At 38.9% G+C, this 19379-nt stretch overlaps 1 protein-coding gene across 3 annotated transcripts; it reads right to left on the bottom strand.

Moving 5' to 3' along the window:
* Positions 1 to 614: 614 nt before the first annotated feature.
* On the bottom strand, positions 615 to 16780 carry ccnb2 (cyclin B2). 3 transcript variants are annotated; one of them, XM_057837671.1, is made up of 9 exons: positions 16617 to 16780; positions 16372 to 16488; positions 10834 to 10952; positions 7832 to 8006; positions 7601 to 7759; positions 7285 to 7521; positions 5786 to 5926; positions 1760 to 1870; positions 615 to 1688 (listed from the first exon to the last, which is right to left on the bottom strand). In XM_057837671.1, exons 1-9 carry the CDS (start codon positions 16641 to 16643, stop codon positions 1578 to 1580), a joined length of 1197 nt encoding a protein of 398 aa, XP_057693654.1. In that variant the 5' UTR covers positions 16644 to 16780; the 3' UTR covers positions 615 to 1577. The 3 variants fall into 3 exon arrangements, with proteins under 3 accessions (XP_057693654.1, XP_057693672.1, XP_057693664.1); XM_057837689.1 differs by having other exon boundaries at positions 10834 to 10931; positions 16378 to 16488; XM_057837681.1 differs by having other exon boundaries at positions 616 to 1688; positions 16378 to 16488.
* Positions 16781 to 19379: the final 2599 nt, after the last annotated feature.

Raw genomic sequence — 19379 nt, 5'->3', positions numbered from 1 at the left:
AGGAGCGGTGTTCAGAGCAAGCTGATCAAGCAGAGAATTTTGAGCACAGCTGAACATCTTGAGCTGAACTAGGGTTTCTACAAGTACCAGCAAATTTTATTTAATGCTTTTTAATGCCACTTTAAATTTAAAGTGCCCATGACAGGATAAAAAAAAGTGTTAAATAGCATTATTATGTGAATTAGAATCATATTTTAAGATCAAATTTATCCATCTTCCAAATGGTAATTTACATGCATATTTCAGTTGATTTCATATTTAATAAATGATAGGAATGAATAATCCAGCCATCAACCAAGTCCTATATAACTCTACATGCATATGACTATTTTTTTTTTTAATTCATTCTGACAAATCTATAACAAAGTTGGTTTTTTTTCTTGCTGATATCTGGGCTATTAACCAATACAAACCAAACCAATGAGTCTTCATTCAGTGGTGCTGACCTTGCATGTGTTTCAACACACTTTGTCATGTAGGCCTACACAATAAATGAAAAGAGAATAATTAAAGTTTTAAAAGTCAAATTTAATACATATTATTCAAATATATAATTAAAAATAAAAATGTTTTTTTTAAATATGAATAAGTAAAAATGATTGAAAAGGAGTCTCCATTGTCACAATTACCAAGTGTGGATAGCTCAGACAAAAGGAAAGTTAGTACATTTGATCATAAAAAGGGGCTCGGTACAAAGATTTAAAAGCAAGCAGTTACAATGTAAGCAGGGAAAAAAAGGACAAACAAAAATTAGAAAGCTGATTTGAAGACAGAATCAGGCAGAAACGTTTTTATGAAAAAGAAATGCTTGAAAGTAATGCACAAGAAAACAAAAATAATATCCATAAAGAAAACAGATTGAGCTTTCAAGTATACAGATGGGGAACGTTTTAGACACCCGATAATGGAGAAAATAACATTTATACCCAAAAATGACACCACTTACGTGTGTAGCCATTTTGTGAATTCAGTTATACCCACGCACATACAGTATATTCAGATAGGGTCCACCACATGTGCATTTGATTTATGATTTATTTATTGATTTATTAAAGACGTTTTGAGGAAGCTATCATACATTTAATTGGCTAAAATTGTACCGGCATTTAGAAAACGGCAGTCCCCAGTTGGCCACTTCCTGCAAATACTGGCTTTTATTATTTTCTTCCCTATATGGTAAATGGTAAATGGTGTTATACTTATATAGCGCTTTTCCACCTAACAAGGCGCTCAAAGCGCTTTACACTATCTCACTATTCACCTACTGGTGACGCAGCACCAGGAGCAACATGGGGTTCAGTATCTTGCTCAAGGATACTTAGGAGAGTTCATCAGGGCGAAGAATAGTAATACAACAGAATAATGAAATTGTGTTATTTTTCGATTTATTAAGCAGGTTTCGATCTGCTGAGATGGACATGAAATACTGTAGGTGTTGTCTTTATATTTAAGGTACAAGGTCACGCATTAAAACACAAATAACAAACAACTCCCAATTAAAACCTCAAATTGTCCACCCAAATAAAAAGTTTAATATGAGATTTAAAACAAATTGCTTCAGAAAAATTCTGAAGGGTTCAACAAGTGTTTTGAGCAGCTGTTGCCATGTTGCTGATGAGTGGTGACTTGAGCTGGGGAATTAGGCTTATCTTCATCAACTTGCTGCTTGAGAACTTGTTCCTGACAGCCTGCAGAGAATCAAAGAGTCTACTCAGACAGTGCTTTTCCATTGACTTCAATGTGCTCAGCAGCCCCTCACCTGGAACTTGGTTTTTCCGCAATTAACCATCTGAACATTTTTGGCCATATGCCACATTATGGGTTTCAGGTGGGCCTCGCTGTATGTAGAGTAGTGTTCCTGTGTGGCTGACTGGAACAGCAAAACAAATACTGTACTTTTAAATAAACTATACCATCAAAAAAAAAACAAAAAAAAAAAGACAAATCAGGCCCCCAATGCATACGAATACAGGTAGTGCCGGGGTTACGGCTTACCCGACTTACATGATTTCAAATGTACAACGCCGGAGTCTCGTTTGCCATTTTGTCTCCAGTCATTTTTTTCCCCCAATAATGATGACTTTTGTTTTGTGATGCATGCTTTTATTTTGGCGCAGGAAGCATAGAGCAGGTAGTACATGAGTAAGCGCGCATGTACACACGAAGAAGAACTTATTTGTGCACACACACGAGGAAGAGCGCATTTGCTCCCACGAAGAAACCGCGCAGCCGAGTGAGAGAGAGAGAGAGAGAGAGAGAGAGTGAGAGTAGGGGGAAAGATTACAGCGGCATGCCTGAGCGCACAAGTGTTGCTTGTGAAGCATCCGCAGACGCAACACCTGTATATAACACCTTTTGTACTGTTTATTGTGCATTTTCGATTATTGTCAAATACTTGGGGTGAGTTTATTTGATTATTTTTGATGATGTACGGCGGACGCTTACTGATACATGCTAATCGTTTGTGTGGATTGTTAGTGCTGCATCAGATTCAGAATTTGAATTGCTGTTTTTGAAGATTAAACTAATTTCATTTTTATTTTAGTTTCATTCAGATAGTGTTGATGTCATGAGTAGCTGAATAATTTCAGCAAACCACACGGACGTCTGACATCGTCATTTCGGAGCTCAGCTCGCTGTCTAGCTAGGACTTAGCGCCAACATCTTGGGGAGGACAGTACAATGATGTATAATAGGGGATTTTTAGGGCTATTGAAAGGGTTAATTCTGATTTATGCAGAAACATTCAGGTTAAGTCACCAGTGTAGGAACGGAACTCATCTGTAAACCGGGGACAACCTCAGCTACTCTCAAAAGTCGAATCACAATACAGGTCCTGTATTGTGATTCGACTATTGAGAGTAGCTGTGTGCCATCTTACGCACCCCACGATTCAATTACGATTCAGGGTGTTACGATTCGATTATTGAACGATGATCACGGTATTGACGATGATCAGGGTTATTACGATTATCTATGCACCGTACATTACTAATTAATTAAGTAGCCAAACAAATTTATATCCATTATTTATTTAAAATATCCTATTGATTGAACAGGAACGATGGAAACATGCCCACACAACAAAACGCTGCCCTTAAAAATTTTTTTTTTTTTTTTTAAACAATAAAGTACAAAAACATTGAATATTTTAAAGGCAGTAATTATTTGTCAACATGCCCATCCAACACACAGCTGACCTTGAAATACTCTTTTTCACAAGAAGGTGCAAAAACATTAGCAGTTTCAATTGCAGTACTTATTTCTCTCAACAATACAATAACATTTACACTGGTGGAACGAATTCCACATTTTCTGGAAACAAAAAAAGTGTCTTTAGAAATAAGACTTTTAACCCATATACTTTGTTTTCACAGATTTCTGTACTAGTTCGCATGTTTGTAGTGTTACCGCTGTACTTAATCCTGGTTTTAAACGTTCTGCATGCGGAGTAACTTTTGTACACCAACAAACAACGCACAAATGGAAATGGAAATACACGTTAACGAATTCGCTAATTAGCTTGGCGCTAACTGTTAACATCTCAAAAACAACAACTATAAAGGCTAAACAGTACAAGAGGGTTCGCGTACTCACCTCTTATAGATGCACACGGGTCTTAGCAACACACTCAGGACATTTTTCAATTGACATGACTTGAAACTACTGCTGGACAACAAAAGACAAGGAGCAATGAACTATCTCTCTTCCCCTCTCGCTCTAAAAATTAACTTACGTGCAGAAGCGCGACCGCCGGGTCCCTACCTGTCTCATACATAAGCTTGTCGCAATATGCAATAATACCATTTATCGCACAATAAATAAAAATGACGGTAATTTTTCCGCTGCGATTTATCGTGCGACTGACGTGCTGTTAAAAGTTCGGATTCCTTGTTACCAACTGCGCAAAATGCATCTTCGTTCCAGGTCCGGCAAAAAAAATAGCGCCGGAGCCAATCGTTCTCATTATATCCTATTGTTCAACGTATACCGGCCGCGTCAGTGCTCCGGATTGACTGCGGACCATCTCCAGCGTGCCGGTGTTGTTGACGTGTGGGCGCTCCCGTCAGGGGTGACATATAACGCGGGGTGGCTATTTTTCGGCACAACACCGGATATTTACAACGAAGTCTGCCAAAACATTTTTACCGACTTGGCTGCTACGAACAACCTTGCTTTGACAACGGTCAGCTGAATGGACATGATGAACATTGAGTGGCAAATTAAGAGCACTGTGCTTCAAACTAGTCTTGTTTATGAAAGTCGATTGTCACATGCTGGTGTTGTGCAGTAATGAGCAGACGTGACTTCTGTGGCTTTTGCTAACTTTTTTAATGCGCGCACACACTAGAAATCATGAAATAGCAAACTAGATGTGCTACGTCCCATGCCATTGGCTACGAGAGCCCAGAGTGATTATGAGACACGTAGTCCATATACTACATCGATGAATTATAAACCGCCATGACTGAATGGAAGTTAAGAAGGCCAAATCAAACCATACCAGTGACTATAGATATTGCTGCAAATATTGTTAATTCAGTACATGACACAGATAGATTCGGACCACAAATAGGATGTCTTGCTCATGTAGTAAACCTAGCTGCTATGAGAGCTGTAGCAATCAACAGCGTGCCCCGCCTCACCTTACAAACAGTAAAGATTGTTCTCAGCACTTTTTTACAACATTTCTTCAGATCAGTAATAAGTAGGCACATAAATATTGTGCACTAAAATGCATGTTTATATGATTGCAATTTAATTTTTCCTCATTAGCAAACAAATAAATAAACTAAACAAAAAATAGGGTAAAAGTTTTCATTTGCCTAAATGCTTCAGTTATTAAGTGCAATTTTATTTTTTTCATTTGAAAAACATTTTATTTATTCTGTGTTTCTGTGCGGTATTAATATTGTTGTCTTTTACTTAAGAGGTATGGTCTATTGTTTTGTAATTTCTTTAAAAGTATTTTTGAATTTAAGTGTAAATATTTATCGCGTTTAAATGGGTGTACTTGATCTATTAATATATACTGTATTCTTACTCACTGTGTTATTGTAAATTGGTTTTTTTTTTTAAATGGGGGGGGGGGGGGGGGGGCTATAATATCGCATATCAGAATAATTTATGATATAAATTATCCCACACTAAAATTTGTTATCGCGACAGGCCTACTCATACACAAATTTATTTTCAAGTCTGGTGAAAAGGAGTAAATCTCTCGCTCAGTAACCAGGTGCATCTATCATAATGTCGTGCGTACGTGCGTACGTCAAAAGGTGTCCGAGTGGCAGATGTGTCCTAAATTTCCTAGCGGCTGTCGTAAAGTTATTAGGGAAAATCATTGTTTTTGAACATTTATGAATCGTAATCGAATCGTCACGTGCCGAATCGCGATGCATCTAATAATCGATTTTTTGGCACTCCCTTAATTGAGAGTCCCAATCTGATGTCAGAGCAATTATTACAAAACATTTTTTTGTTCCCTTGAAGGATACCCTTGTCCATCTTGACTATTTTGTGCTTTGTAGCCATTAAGAAAAAAATAACTTAAAAACATCTTTTTCACCCGATTCTGAAGTTCTGCATAGTTGCATAGTTCAAAACATACTTTTTTATTTCTTTAGACGATACATTATCGTTGTACATCTTATTTTGAAGCTTTGTAGACCTTTAAAAGAAAACCGGATCTACAATATTTCACCTGATTTCAATCTTCTAAAAATTACGCTCTCGGGCTCGACTTTCAATCAGGTGATTAGGAACATCCCTAAATCTGACTCACCCAAGGCAGATTGTTTAAGAGCAGCTGAGCGAGGCACAGGGCTGCAGCAGCAATTTCCGAAGGTCGATGATGCACCATTTCGTAGTCCGTGAGTGTCAACTCCATCAGATACTTGGCCAGTGTGTGCCTTTCAATGTCTGACTGTGAGAAAACATACCCAAGGGAGACATTTATGCATTTTCAGGGTTCTTGCACCCTTTTGAAAGTCAAATTTCATGCTTTAAAGACATGTTTAAGACCTAAAATTTACAAGGAAAAAAAAAAAATGTCGCAAGAATGTCTGATGCAAAACTGATTATATTACACTGTAACTGGTGTTTTTCTAATGCGCGACTCGGCGGCTATGACCCCCAATGTCCCATACGAAATAGTCTTTTTGCAGACTGACTTTGCACTAGGGGTGGGAACCTCTGGGTACCTCACGATACCAAACTAACGATAACGATCTCACGATGTGGCAATACAACAATTAGCGGCCATTGGTCAGGGAATCAGACTAGGATATTGTACAAAACAACTAATAAACAGAAAAACAAGATCTTTTCATCCTTCTGATGTGAATTGGAATGAGTTTATCACTAGTAGATGTCCAATCCATTTGAAGTGAGAGGGTTCCATCACTTCCACTTCAAATGGATTGGACTGTTGAGGTATAAAATGGTAACCTCCTGTTGATTTGGGGGCATTTAGAGGTCATTTCCTGTTGATTTTGGGTTACTAAAAAGGAAGTGACTCAAAATCAACAAGAACCTGTAAATGCCAACAAAAGGCTGTGAATGATCTGGTTTCAGTGCCATTGATGGCGCTTGACTTCCAATCTAGTCAAAATGACAATGTCTAGCACAGTCAATGGCAGCCAATGAGCTAAAACTATTCTAATGGAAGATTTTGGTAGCAAACTGTGACACTTTTTTAAAAACGCTATATCGATTTTTGGTGGGAACATATCGATAACCTTTTGGTCAACAAGGTAATGCGATATATCACCTATGCAATATATTGTCACATCCCTACTTTGCACCGGGCACTTATTTTCACCAGAGACAAACCACCTCTTAAATAAACCTTCTTTCATCCATTTTTGATTATATTTGCACTTCCCCATCTCTGCATATTCCCGATCACCTTTACAACTGCGAATAAATAGGAAATGGGGTCATGGCGACCACTCAAGTCCCTGACATACTCTGGGATTGCGGATAATATACCGTATAATATATGATAATCCCAAACTCTCGTATTTAGTGCATGGCCATTAATAAAATAATACACACTCAAAATGTTTTACGGCAGACGACAGTGATTTCTCTAGTATTAAACGCATGGTCTGGAAATTTACCGTAATACAGACCGCAATTTTCCATCAAAGACAATTTAACACCTTGATTACCTGAACTTTAAAATTAAGGCATTATTTAGACTTTTTAAGGACCCGCGGGAACCCCTTAGTACACAGGAAAACTTAACCTGAGGTTTGAGGGAATGACTACAACGCTCACATTAGCAACTTTTGAAGCTCTCCTGAGGAAATGTAGTGGAAGAGGACGTCCGAGCTGAAATTTGAGGCTCCTCAGAATAAGTTGCTCCATCTCCAAAATCTGAGTCCGTGTGAACGCGTTGTCGGTGATATGTGCAAAGTCATTAACTGCCACAGGATATGTCTCCTCATATTTGCAGGCAACCAACATTGCAGTCACACCGGCGAGCTGCAGCTTCCTGCGAGAAACTGGCTGGACCTGCAGCAAGATGGCCAATTTGGCTTTTCACATAACAAAACTCCATAAAATGCGTACAATTGGAGCTGCCTCCTCCTACCTGGAGAAACCGATCGAGGACAGCAACAGAGAGATACAAAGTCTCTTGAAGCAGCTGGAACCTGGAATGAACCTGGACCATCCAGTCGACAAGAAGCGCTCGCATGCGCCCAGTGATTTCATAACCCTGCATGTAGTTGGCACGTACAGCCAGCTCCACCTAAAAGGAGCAAGACACTAAATATATTGTGTTCCATGGTGCAATGAGGCGGGCTGAGGGAGAAAAGGTCACCTCCAGGTTGTGAAGATATCTATAAATATCCTTAACAAACTCAGAACACAGCTGGGGTAAGTCACCATCTTGCTTATCGACATCCTCCACTTGGAGCAAGGTGTTGGAGAAAGACTGGCATAGCTGTGCCTCCTCCTCCTTCGCGCACACATCAGCAGATGTCTGGGAACTAACCCTGGGCGATAAAACGATAAGAATAATTAATATCATGATTTTTGTAAACAGAAATAATAAAAACCTTCGATAAAATTCTATAGATTTTAAGTAATTACACCATCCGAACACTGGAGAAGGGGGGCGCTGGTGCAACGTGAACGCCAACTCTGAGCAGGTATTCAGTATACAGCACTGGCCAAAAGTATTGGCACCCCTGCAATTCTGTCAGATAATGCTCAATTTCTCCCCAAAAATGATTGCTATCACAAATGATTTGGTCGTAATATCTTATTTTATTTTGCTTGCAATGAAAAAACACAAAAGAGAATGAAAATAAATTAAATCATTATCATTTTACACAAAACTCCAAAAATGGGCCGGACTACAATATTGGCACCCTTGAAAAAAATCATGTGATGCTTCTCTAATTTGTGTAAATAACAGCACCTTTTACTTACCTAACTAAATTACACTTGCAACCAGTTAAAATGGATTAAAGTTGACTCAATCTCTGTCCTGTGTCCTTGTGTCTACCACATTGAGCATGGAGAAAAGAAAGAAGACCAAAAAACTGTCTCAGGACTTGAGAAGCAAAATTATGAGGAAGCATGGGAAATCTCAAGGCTGCAAGTCCTTGCCTGGTACACCAGACTCACCGCTGTTCCAGCTATTGAGTCTGGCCACCATTCACGCGGATACAATTTCCAGGGCGGAGCAAGCCACAGCAAACAGACAACGGAGTGGACCAATCAGCGACGGGCAGACGTGATGTTAGTAAAATGACGAGGGCAGGACGAGGGACTTGCGCGCGGAAGTAAACATACGAAGAGAGCGGAGTTTATTCAACATGGCTAGCGCGAGACAGACTGTTGTCAATGACTCGTGTCGATGTGTTTTTGGTAATTTAAAACTGATTTTACTGTGGACTGGAACATATTCTCGGCTCTCCCGTTCACCATCTGTGTTGTTGTAGAGACGACTTTCGACACGCTAGAGTGACGTTGCTCGTTAAGAACACGTCACGCAAATAAACAAATCTGATTTGTCGATTGATTTTGTACCTGCTCGAGAGGCCGTTAATGGGCTGGTTCCCAGACTATACTCTCAGTGTTTGAAAAATATAGGGAGAACAGTCTGGCAGAGCCAGGCAATACAAGTCCATCTTCAAATACCTGAATGTTCCTGTGTCTACCGTACGCAGTATGATCAATGAGTGTAAAGCCCATGGAACTGTGGCTAACCTCCATACAGTAGATGTGGATGGAAAAGAAAAAAATGATGAGAGATTTCAACGAAAGACTGTGCGGATGGTGGATAAAGAACCTCGACTAACATCCAAACAAGTTCAAGCTGTCCGGCAGTCCGAGGGTACAACAGTGTCAACCCGTACTATCCGTCAGCATCTGAATGAAAAGGGGCTCTATGGTAGGATACCCAGAAAGACCCCACTTCTGACCCAGAGACATAAAAAAGCCAAGCTGGAGTTTGCCAAAACTTACCTGATAAAGCCACCAATGTTTTGGAAGAATGTTCTCTAGTCAGATGAAACAAAAGTAGAGCTTTTTGGGAAAAGGCATCAACATAGAGTTGACAGGAAAAAAAACGAGGCCTTCAAACAAAAGAACACGGTCCCCACAGTCAAACATGGCGGAGGTTCCCTGATGTTCTTTTGGGCTTGCTTTGCTACCTCTGGCACTGGCACTGGACTGCTTGACCGTGTGCATGGCATTATGAAGTCTGAAGACTACCAACAAATTTTGCAGCATAATGTAGGGCCCAGTGTGAGAAAGCTGGGTCTCCCTCAGGGGTCATTGGTCTTTCAGCAAGACAATGACCCAAAACACACTTCAAAAAGCACTAGAAAATGGTTTGAGAGAAAGCAATGGAGACTTCTGAAGTGGCCAGCAATGAGTCAAGTCCTGAATCGCATAGATCACCTGTAGCGAGATCTGAAAATGGCAGTATGGACAAGGCACCCTTCAAATCTCAGAGACCTGGAGCAGTTGCCCAAAGAAGAATTGCCTATACTTGTGTCCGGCCCATTTTTGGAGTTTTGTGTAAAATGATAATGATTTCATTTTTTAATTCTCTTTTGTGTTTTTTAATTCCAAGAGAAATAAATGAAGATACTACTACCAAAGCATTTGTCATTCCAATCATCTTCTGGGAGAAACTGAGCATTATCTGACAGAATTGCAGAGGTGCCAATACTTTTGGCCAGCACTGTAGGAGTGAAAGTGACCTGTCACAGAGCAGCATTAAAGCCTGATATTGTGGACAGACTTACTTTTCTGGCCCGTAACCTTTACAGCAATGGCTGTCATGTTTATTTGTCACATTCTGGAAGCTGAACATTTTCTTTTGTCTATTCATTTAGTTGACATTGTCAGCCACCGTAAGACTTCATGCACAAAAGGTTTTAACATGTTGCCGAGTGTAAATAAAAATTAGTTTTCTACTTATGGTTATTACATTTTTGGGATTGCATGTCTTCCTCAGATTTTAGGCAATGTTGTGCATTTTGATTACGTCCTGTGCATTGTTCTGCATGTTGTTAACTTTTAATTTTGTACAAAGTTCCTCATATTGGTGAAATGCTGTGTAGTAGTTTGTCACCATGCATGCATCTTTGTACTGACATTAAAAATTGGTTAAAGCAGCCTCTGGTTTTGTCAACTTACAGTCAGTGGAAAAAAAATCAGACTTCCCAAAAAAAAAAAAAAAAAAAAAAAAAAAAAAAAAAACATATATATATATATATATATATTTTTTTTTTACCGATATCGACTGATAAGAACATTTTTTTGAATCCTAATAACCATTTTCGTCATATTGCCCAGGCTTACTTGGAACCCAAAGGAAGTGGGTCTGCTGGTACTCGAACCGGAAGTGGATGCACTGCTTGAACTTTCAGAATTCCAGGTGCTTTTCCTTGTACCCTTCTCTGGAGGCAGAAAGGTTTGGACTGAAATGCAAGTGGAAAGACTGTCAATACAAAAAAAAAAAAAACTCAACAACAACAAAACTTTTGTTATTGTCACATGCATTGCACCAAGGGCGTAGGTTTGGTCTCAACATTGGTAGGGACGATATAACAGCATAACTTGCATATCCACTTTTTTTGCTGGAACGGAACACTTACAACATTTCTCACCAATATGAATCTAATTATTTGATAGGCTAAATGATCAAGGCAAAATAAATCTGTATTGACTTATACTAACTTTCCTGTGTATTGGTTCAGGTGATACACCATTCGATTCAAACCTTTGTCTTCAAAAACTACTAAAGAAACATTTTGAAAACTTCCAGAATAAAAGTCTGGATTTTATTAGCAAATTTAAATTGCAATATTTGAACACAAATTATATTAATATACATAAGAAATACAAACTTGTTAATATTCAATTCTATAATCCATCTATAAAGGGGTAATCCTTGGTTCACTACATTTTCTTCCAGGTTGATTAACATTAACAGTAGAAAACATACAGCAGGATATTTCTCTCAACGCAGCTACCTCCTTGAGTTCGAGAAATTCACATAGATTAATGTTATGCTAACTCTGATGCAGGATGGACTTTCAGTATCAAAATTAGTGGTGTATTCCCCACCTCCACAACATTGACATCTTTTTACATTACTTACAGTGGCTTCTGCTGGCGGGAAAAAAAAACTTCTAATATACCTCGTCTTCAAAGGGGGCAGAGGAGGCGGCATGTTGTATTTCTGTTTGGCTATGAATGCGTGTGTGTGTGTGTGGGGGGGTGATGGTGTCATGTCATCAGCCAATCAAACGTGCGTTTGAGGGGGGAAAAATGGACTGACACATTCAGCAAGTGAAAAGGGGTCAATGTAAGTCTGAACGTAATGAAAGTACTGTAATTAACTTAATAATGGTCGGGTCAATTCTTCTTGCAATAAATGGAAAGACAATCTAAATGACCTATATAACTGAAGCCATTATATAATGCAAATAGGGTTGCTTAAAAGTTGGTGGGAACAATACCGGTGTTGTACCGAAATCTGCGATCCGTCAGATTCTGTGACGAAGGAGGGCGATGTTGCCAAAAGCAAGGCCGACAGCAACGAAGATGAGGAATCGAAGAAGGCCACTTACGCTAACGGCGTAAACAGCCATTTGCTACGTAAATGAGGCTATTCACTCGAAGTTGCCGAGGCTTATTTTCCCTTTCACCGAATAAACGTCATGATATTTAATCATGACGCTGACATTTGGAAAATGTCTGCTTCAAAAAATCACATACAGTAGCTATATCATACAGTATATTATGAATTTTTGATGTTTCGAAAATTTCTGCTTGAATAGATTACTTTTGATATTGTGAAATATTAAGCTGCAATAAATTGCGATTTTTCTTCTTATTCTTCCTGACGAGGTTATTGTGTAAATATCCTCTTCAATGAATTACATTTATTGTATGACTTTTGACGTTGTGAAAATGTGTGTTCTAATAAATTAATTGCTGTATTGTATTTCTGAGATTATGAAATTATCTGCACCTATAAATTACATTATGAATTTATTACTCTTCCTCACACACTCACGCATACACAATTTTCGATGTATAAGGACAATGAATGATATAAATGTAAATGCGGTAGTTAGTGTGTGATTTCGCTGTATTTTACATATGCTATTTCCCAGCCCATCGAAGGCAATTCCTTACTTATTTGACATTCCCTTACTGTCATTTGAATGCATGTGTCCACAAAACGACCACCAGATACTATATTTATAGTGTCACGTTTTCTCATAGGTGCAGATGTGGCTGTCGGAAATGGTGATACTCCTCTACTGTGTCTGAGAACAATCAAGTCACTCTTAAAGCTCTTTGCTGATCTTTTGACACCATCCCAACTCCCCCCTACTATATATCCTCTCAACTGGACCCCCAGAGGGTGTATATTTAATTATTACATTTTCCGATAGGTGCAAATGTGGCTGTCGGAAATAGTGATACTCCTCTACTGTGTCTAAGAACAATCAAAACACTCTTAAAACTCTTTCCTGATCCCCTGACACTATTCCTACTCCCCCCTACCACATCTTGTCTCAATTTGACCCCCAAAGTCTGTACACTTTATTATGACATTTTCTGATAGGGTCAAATGTGGCTGTCAGAAATTGTGATCCTCCCCAACTGTAGGTGGGGCTGTAACATTGACTCTTGCACTTTTGCGATAGCCGATTAACCCAATTTTCAGCTCTGGGGGTCCAATTGAAAAAATATGTACTGGGGGAAGTGGGGTCTGTCATTAGATCAGCAAAGAGCTTTAAGGGTGACTTGACCGATTTTAGACACAATACAGGGGGATCACATTTTCTGATGCCGACAATTTCTGTAAGCCACATCGGCACCTATCAGAAATTGTGATCCTCCCTATTGTGTCCAAAATACTCTTTGCTGATTTTCTGACCCCCCCCCCCCAATACTACATCTCCGCTCAATTGGACCCCCAGAGTTTGTACATTTTGTCATCACTAAACATCACTATCATTAGATCAGCAAAGAGCCTTAAGGGTGACTTGACTGATTTTAGACACAATACAGGAGGATCACATTTTCTGATGCTGACAATTTCTGTAAGCCACATCTGCACCTATCAGAAATTGTGATCCTCCTGTGATGTTTAGTGATGACAAAATGTACAAACTCTGGGGGTCCAATTGAGAGGAGATGTAGTATGGGGGGCGGGGGGGGGGGGGGGGTGTCAGAAAATCAGCAGAGAGCCTTAGTGGTGACTTCATTTTAGACACAATAGGGAGGATCATAATTTCTGACAGCCACGTCTGCACCTACCAGAGGTTGTGACAATAAAAATATAGTTTCTGGAGGTCGTTTTGAGGTATTATATATTCAGATGACGGTAAAATAATGTCAGATTACTAAGGATTTGTCTTTGATGGGCTGGGCAACAGCATAAGGAAAATACAGCGAGATCAATCACAGACTACGGCATATATTTATATCATTATCCTTATGCATTTAAAATTGTGAGTGCATGTGTGGAAGAGTCATAAATTAAAAGAATGAAAGTAATTTATAAGAGCGGACAATTCCATAATTTCACAAATCCAATACAGTACCTAATTTAGAAAAGCGCACATTTTCACAACATCAAAAGCCATACATTTTATGTAATTTATTTAATGGGATATTTACATAATAACCTCATCAAGATGAAGAATAATAGCAATTTATTACAGCGGACTATTTCACAATGTCAAAATTCACATGAACTATCCAAAACTTTAAAAGCATTTTCTTAGTAACGATGTCATGATCCAATGTCACGACGTTAATACCGTGAAAGGGAAAATAAGCCTCGCAAGTTGTAGCGAGCCTCGTTTACGTAGCAGTTCACGTCGTTAGCGTAAGTGTTCTTCTTCGTTTCCACTTCGTCGTTGCTGTCGGCCTTGCTGTTGGCAACATCGCCCTCCTTCGTCACAGATTCTGACGGATCGCAGATTTCGGTACAACACCGTCCCTATGCAAACATACGCTAGTGACGGGATCTGTCGTTCACTTGAGTAAACGAATCCATTCCGGTTCGTTCAGTAAAACGATTCGTTCAAACGAATCGTTCAACGAATCGTTCGCCCCCCTCATCTCCCTCCCCACCCAAATGAATCGTTCGGTTAGTGAACGGGAAGTGACGTTGCCGAACGAATCACCAAAGACCGCTTCGCAGTATAACTGAACGGGAAGTGACATTGCTTGGTCCCTCCCTCTCTTGCACATTGACCACTCGTCGTAGTTTCAGAAATGAGTGACAGGCGATATCATTCTGCTCTCAGAGACAGCCTCGTCTCCCTCCCGCTGCTGCAAAAGCGAGGGAGAACTTCCGCGTCGTCTGTCCTAGTTCTATGGGCTCAAAGTCATGGCTCGTGCTTGCATTTCGAATTAGGACACGGTTAAACATTTTCCTTTTGAGGGGGAAGTCGGGGTTTGGGGTCGGGGGCGCACGGACTTTCTTTAGCATGATCTTGCTCACATATACAATGCTGCTGCTAACAGCCAACGCGGCATGCCTGCTGTCACGAAAATAAAAATAAATCGAAAGTTTAATTTCTAATTATGGAACGGCCAACACATCATATTAACCTCTCGCTCTGTTGTATTTTTGTTTTTTATTATTAAGATGATCGTTTTGAATTTTTGCACTGGTATTAATAAATAAAATAATCCGGTCAGCTCCCCTGTCGTCCCCGCATCTCAGATCGTCAAATGCTGACGAGAAATAATTGTTTGCTTTATGATTTCGCCTTTCTACTCTCATTAGTCTGTTAAGAAAAATGTAGACATATTGCGACATCTCCCGTGTCCGCGCGCTTTGTTTTTGGGGCGCTTGAGTAGCACATGATGGACGGATTGACATAATTTGTCAAACCAACCGACACCCTCTGACACGGGGAAAAAAAAAAAAAAACACTCGGAAAAAATTGACATGTATATACAGTTTCATTGCAAATCAGTATTATGGTGATCATACTAAATATTATTTTTTTTCTGTGCACATATGAGGTACATATCGCTGCCATGAAGCCTCCATATAGTGACAGTTCTCTGCCCGCTTCACTGCCGTCACGCGACCGCAGCTCAGGTTTTGCTTGCCTCGTAGCTACGCGTGTTTTAAATTACTGTAAATTTGATAGTATATCGTCATAGGCACAGTCCCGAGTCTGTTGAGAAAAGTAGAACACTAAACCATGCTCGCTAGATTTGTGTGGTGTTTTTGTCTTTTTGAGCAGCATTTGATAGGCTCCACGTTAACAAATATGTGACAAAGTCGTTTCCTTTCATTTTATGACTCGTTCACCGCATAGTCATTACTGGAAAGTCAAGTTAGCAGCAAGCTAGGTCAGGAACCGGAGGACCGAATCACTGAACGGGAAGTGACAAAACTCAGTCTTTCCCCCCTGCCTGCACGCTGGCTGCTTATTGGCCACACGTGGAAATGAGTGACATACGCCATGATTCTGTTTCCGCTCCCTCCCCTGCCCGCGATGAGGCTGGCGTCTGATTGGTCGTGTGCGATGTCAGAAGACGCTGCCGCTTGCTCAACGCCCTCCCACGCAGCGAACAAGCGCCACCAACTTCATAGAACGAATCAGTGCAGATGGTGATTGGTTCGGTCTCGTTCACCCAAACAATTCGTTCAAAAAGAACGAATCGTTCGCGACCGATACAACACTAACATACGCACTTGCATTGCAGCCAAGGAGGTGTGGGCGATGCTGATGTATTTACCTACCACGAGTTAATCTTCTGGAGACAACTACCTTGTCATTTAACTACGATTTCCGATATCATTAATATAATATGTCATGTGTATTCAATTTCCTATCCTTGTACTACCTTTACCATTATGTTGACTTCTGCCGCGGGCACGTTAGTTAGTTCGACAAGCGCAGGTCGCCTCGTCTCAACTGTAGATGGCTTACTCATCGTTGGAGGGTTTTCTACCAATTGGACCTGGTGAGTCAAAAAAAAAAGAAAGCTTTAATTTTCACTACAAGGTCATATAGTATACGCAAAACAAAATCATGCCCTTTAAAACGCTGTCACCAGCCCCTTTAGCGCTTTAAAAAAGCGTCTCTTACCTTACTGCGGATTTCCATGAACGCCATGGCTGAAAACTGGAGCCAAACACTAAATTTACGACGGTACTTAAAACAAAATAAAATCTAAACGTGACTTAAATACCCACTAACACTGCTCGTTTGGGCTTCTGTTACCGGAATTGGGGGCAGGTTTTAAATTTTCCTCTATCACGTTTAATTGGCTGCGTGTATTTAGTATGATGCTTCTGATTGGTTAAAAATTTAGGGTTGAAGGTTACTCGACCTGCGCACCAAATCACAGGGCTTTTAATTTAAAGCGACAGTCAATTATTGATTTGAGCCCTTTCTATTTGTTATTCTTCGATCACGACTGCTGTTTGATTGTTTTACATGAACAATATACATATACATATCCAATATACTAGTCATACCATCTGAAAACAGCTGACTCCCACTCCAATGATACTGGAACTAAACCATGCACAAACTAATAAATGTAGCTATATTAAACAGCTTACTCCCACTCCAATGATACTGGAACTAAACCATGCACAAACTAATAAATGTAGCTATATTAAAACTGGCTATATGTACCGAATTAGGGCTGCAGCAATCGAATATTGTAGTAATCGAGTATTCGACTGAAAATTCTATCGATTAATCGAGTAATCGGATAGAACATATATTTTTTTGTGCAAAGCGCAATTATAAATATACAAGAAAAAACAAAACATTTCACCTAATATTGAACCATTTTCAGACAATGTTTTTATTTTCGATGCACATTTTTGAAAACGGCTAACAATTGCATCTCAGATGTGACTAGGAAAAAAAAAAAAAAAAAAAAAAACACGGCTTTCTCTCAAAAAGCTTCTAGATCTTATAAAAAGAAATCTTATTTCCTACCTAAAATGTTATTATGCCTGATAACACACATCACTTAAAAGTTAGGGGTTTTTCCCGTGTGTCAACTGAATTTCCATTTGTGTCAAGCTATTTTTAAGTTCAAGTTAATCAAGTTTTAAGTTAGTCTAAATTGTAAGTAGGGCTGCAACTATCGATTATTTTAGTAGTCATTTAATCAATTAACTAGTTAGTTCGAATGAGTAATCGGACAGGGAACATGAAAAATTCAAATACCTGAGCTGAGCCTCGAATGGTATAAAATAATAATAATAATAATAATAATAAGGATCTATGTACAACAAAAGAACAATGGCTAATTTACATAGCAAAAGTCCACTAGATTAAATGCTATAAAACCAACTTTTTATTTTATTTTTAACAATGCTCTTAACAATTGTTCAGACGCATATTCCAGCAAAAAAAAAAACAAAAAAAAACTGCTAAATAAACCTATAAATTAAATTACGAATGCATTGAAAAAAAAACATTAGCTCAAACAAAAACTTGACTTATGTTGGTCTTAACATGAAGCAGCGGGATTCAGCTATGTGAAATGACGCAGACTAGAGGGCAGTGTATCCACCAAAATCAATAAAGCTAAATGCAAACACTTTCAAAATAAACCTTTACAACGGCACTTTAACTAAACGAATACTTGAAGCAGCAAAATTTAATTCGAATCTTTTTTTCTAATCGAATACTCGAGTTAATCGATTAATCGTTGCAGCACTATACCAAATACCTCATGATATTCGGTGAGTCACAATTTGTTTTTTTAAAGGTAGATCAGACATAATAATATCAGACTTGTATGGGATTTACTTGATTATAGTCAAATGGTCCAAGGAAGTGGATTTACTGTATGTTGTTCTTGGACTTTTATAAAGCCTTTGATTCGGTAGAACACCCCTTTTTTATAAAAACTTTAACTCATTTTGGTTTTGGGGGAAAGTTTATAGATATTATTGGAATGCTTTATAAAGGGATTAATAGTTCAGTAGCCTTAGGTCTCGGTACTTCACCTAGGTTTGATATTAAGAGAGGAATTCGACAGGGTTGCGGAAGCTCACCGTTATTGTCTGAAATGTTATCTATTTTAATCAACATCAGAAGAATTGAGGGGCTGAAAGTATTGGATGAAAACATTGTGATAAGTCAATGAGTAGAGGATGCAACTTTATTTCTTAAGAATGTTGATCAAATCCCACTTGTGCTACAGACTATTGATTGTTTCTCAAAGGCCTCGGGTTTACGACTTAACTTGAAAAAATGTGAGATTTTGTCATCACATGATTGTCAGTTACCATCTGTATGCAGCATTGAGATAAAAAAGAAAGTTAAATACTTGGGGATTGTTCTCTCCAAAGACAAAATGTTAACAGAAAAAAACAGTATCTGTGAAACTATGGACAAATGTAAATCTACATCAGGGGTCCCCAAACTACGGCCCGCGGGCCGGATACGGCCCGCAGCCACATTTGGTCCGGCCCCCTGAACAAAACAAACAAAAAAAAAAATTGTAAAAAAAAAAAAAAAAAAAAATTTTTTTTTTTTTTTTTTTTTTTCAATAGAGTTATTTATGTCCTGGCTTTTTTCTGTGAAGAACTGAGCAATGGTTATTTGGTTATTATCTATTTAATTAATACAGTATTATTATATTATATTATATTACATGATATTATATTATATTATATTATATTATATTATATTATATTCAGGGGTGCACATAAGTGGTCCGCACATGCGTACTGGACGTAGACAAACGCGCTGGCCCTCAACGGCTTCCATACGCTTTTGCGTACCGATGGCTGACCACTCTATTTGCGGCGGACACGAGAAAATAACTTCTCAAAATGTCGATGAGGCAGGCCACACTGGGTAATTACTTCCGTGTTC

Source organism: Corythoichthys intestinalis, chromosome 1 (genome assembly GCF_030265065.1).
Source record: "Corythoichthys intestinalis isolate RoL2023-P3 chromosome 1, ASM3026506v1, whole genome shotgun sequence".
NCBI lineage: Eukaryota > Metazoa > Chordata > Actinopteri > Syngnathiformes > Syngnathidae > Corythoichthys > Corythoichthys intestinalis.
This window is presented reverse-complemented; position numbering and strand designations above follow the sequence as displayed.

What these genes read in the sequence shown, in the direction of transcription:
- ccnb2 (XM_057837671.1), bottom strand. Translation starts at nt 16,643, where the DNA reads ATGGCGTTCATGGAAATCCGCAGTAAG. An exon ending in CCACTTCCTTTGGGTTCCAA is followed by an intron (nt 8,007 to 10,833) that starts GTAAGCCTGGGC and finishes TTTATCGCCCAG; the next exon opens with GGTTAGTTCCCAGACATCTG. An exon ending in TCCTCGATCGGTTTCTCCAG is followed by an intron (nt 7,522 to 7,600) that starts GTAGGAGGAGGC and finishes ATCTTGCTGCAG; the next exon opens with GTCCAGCCAGTTTCTCGCAG.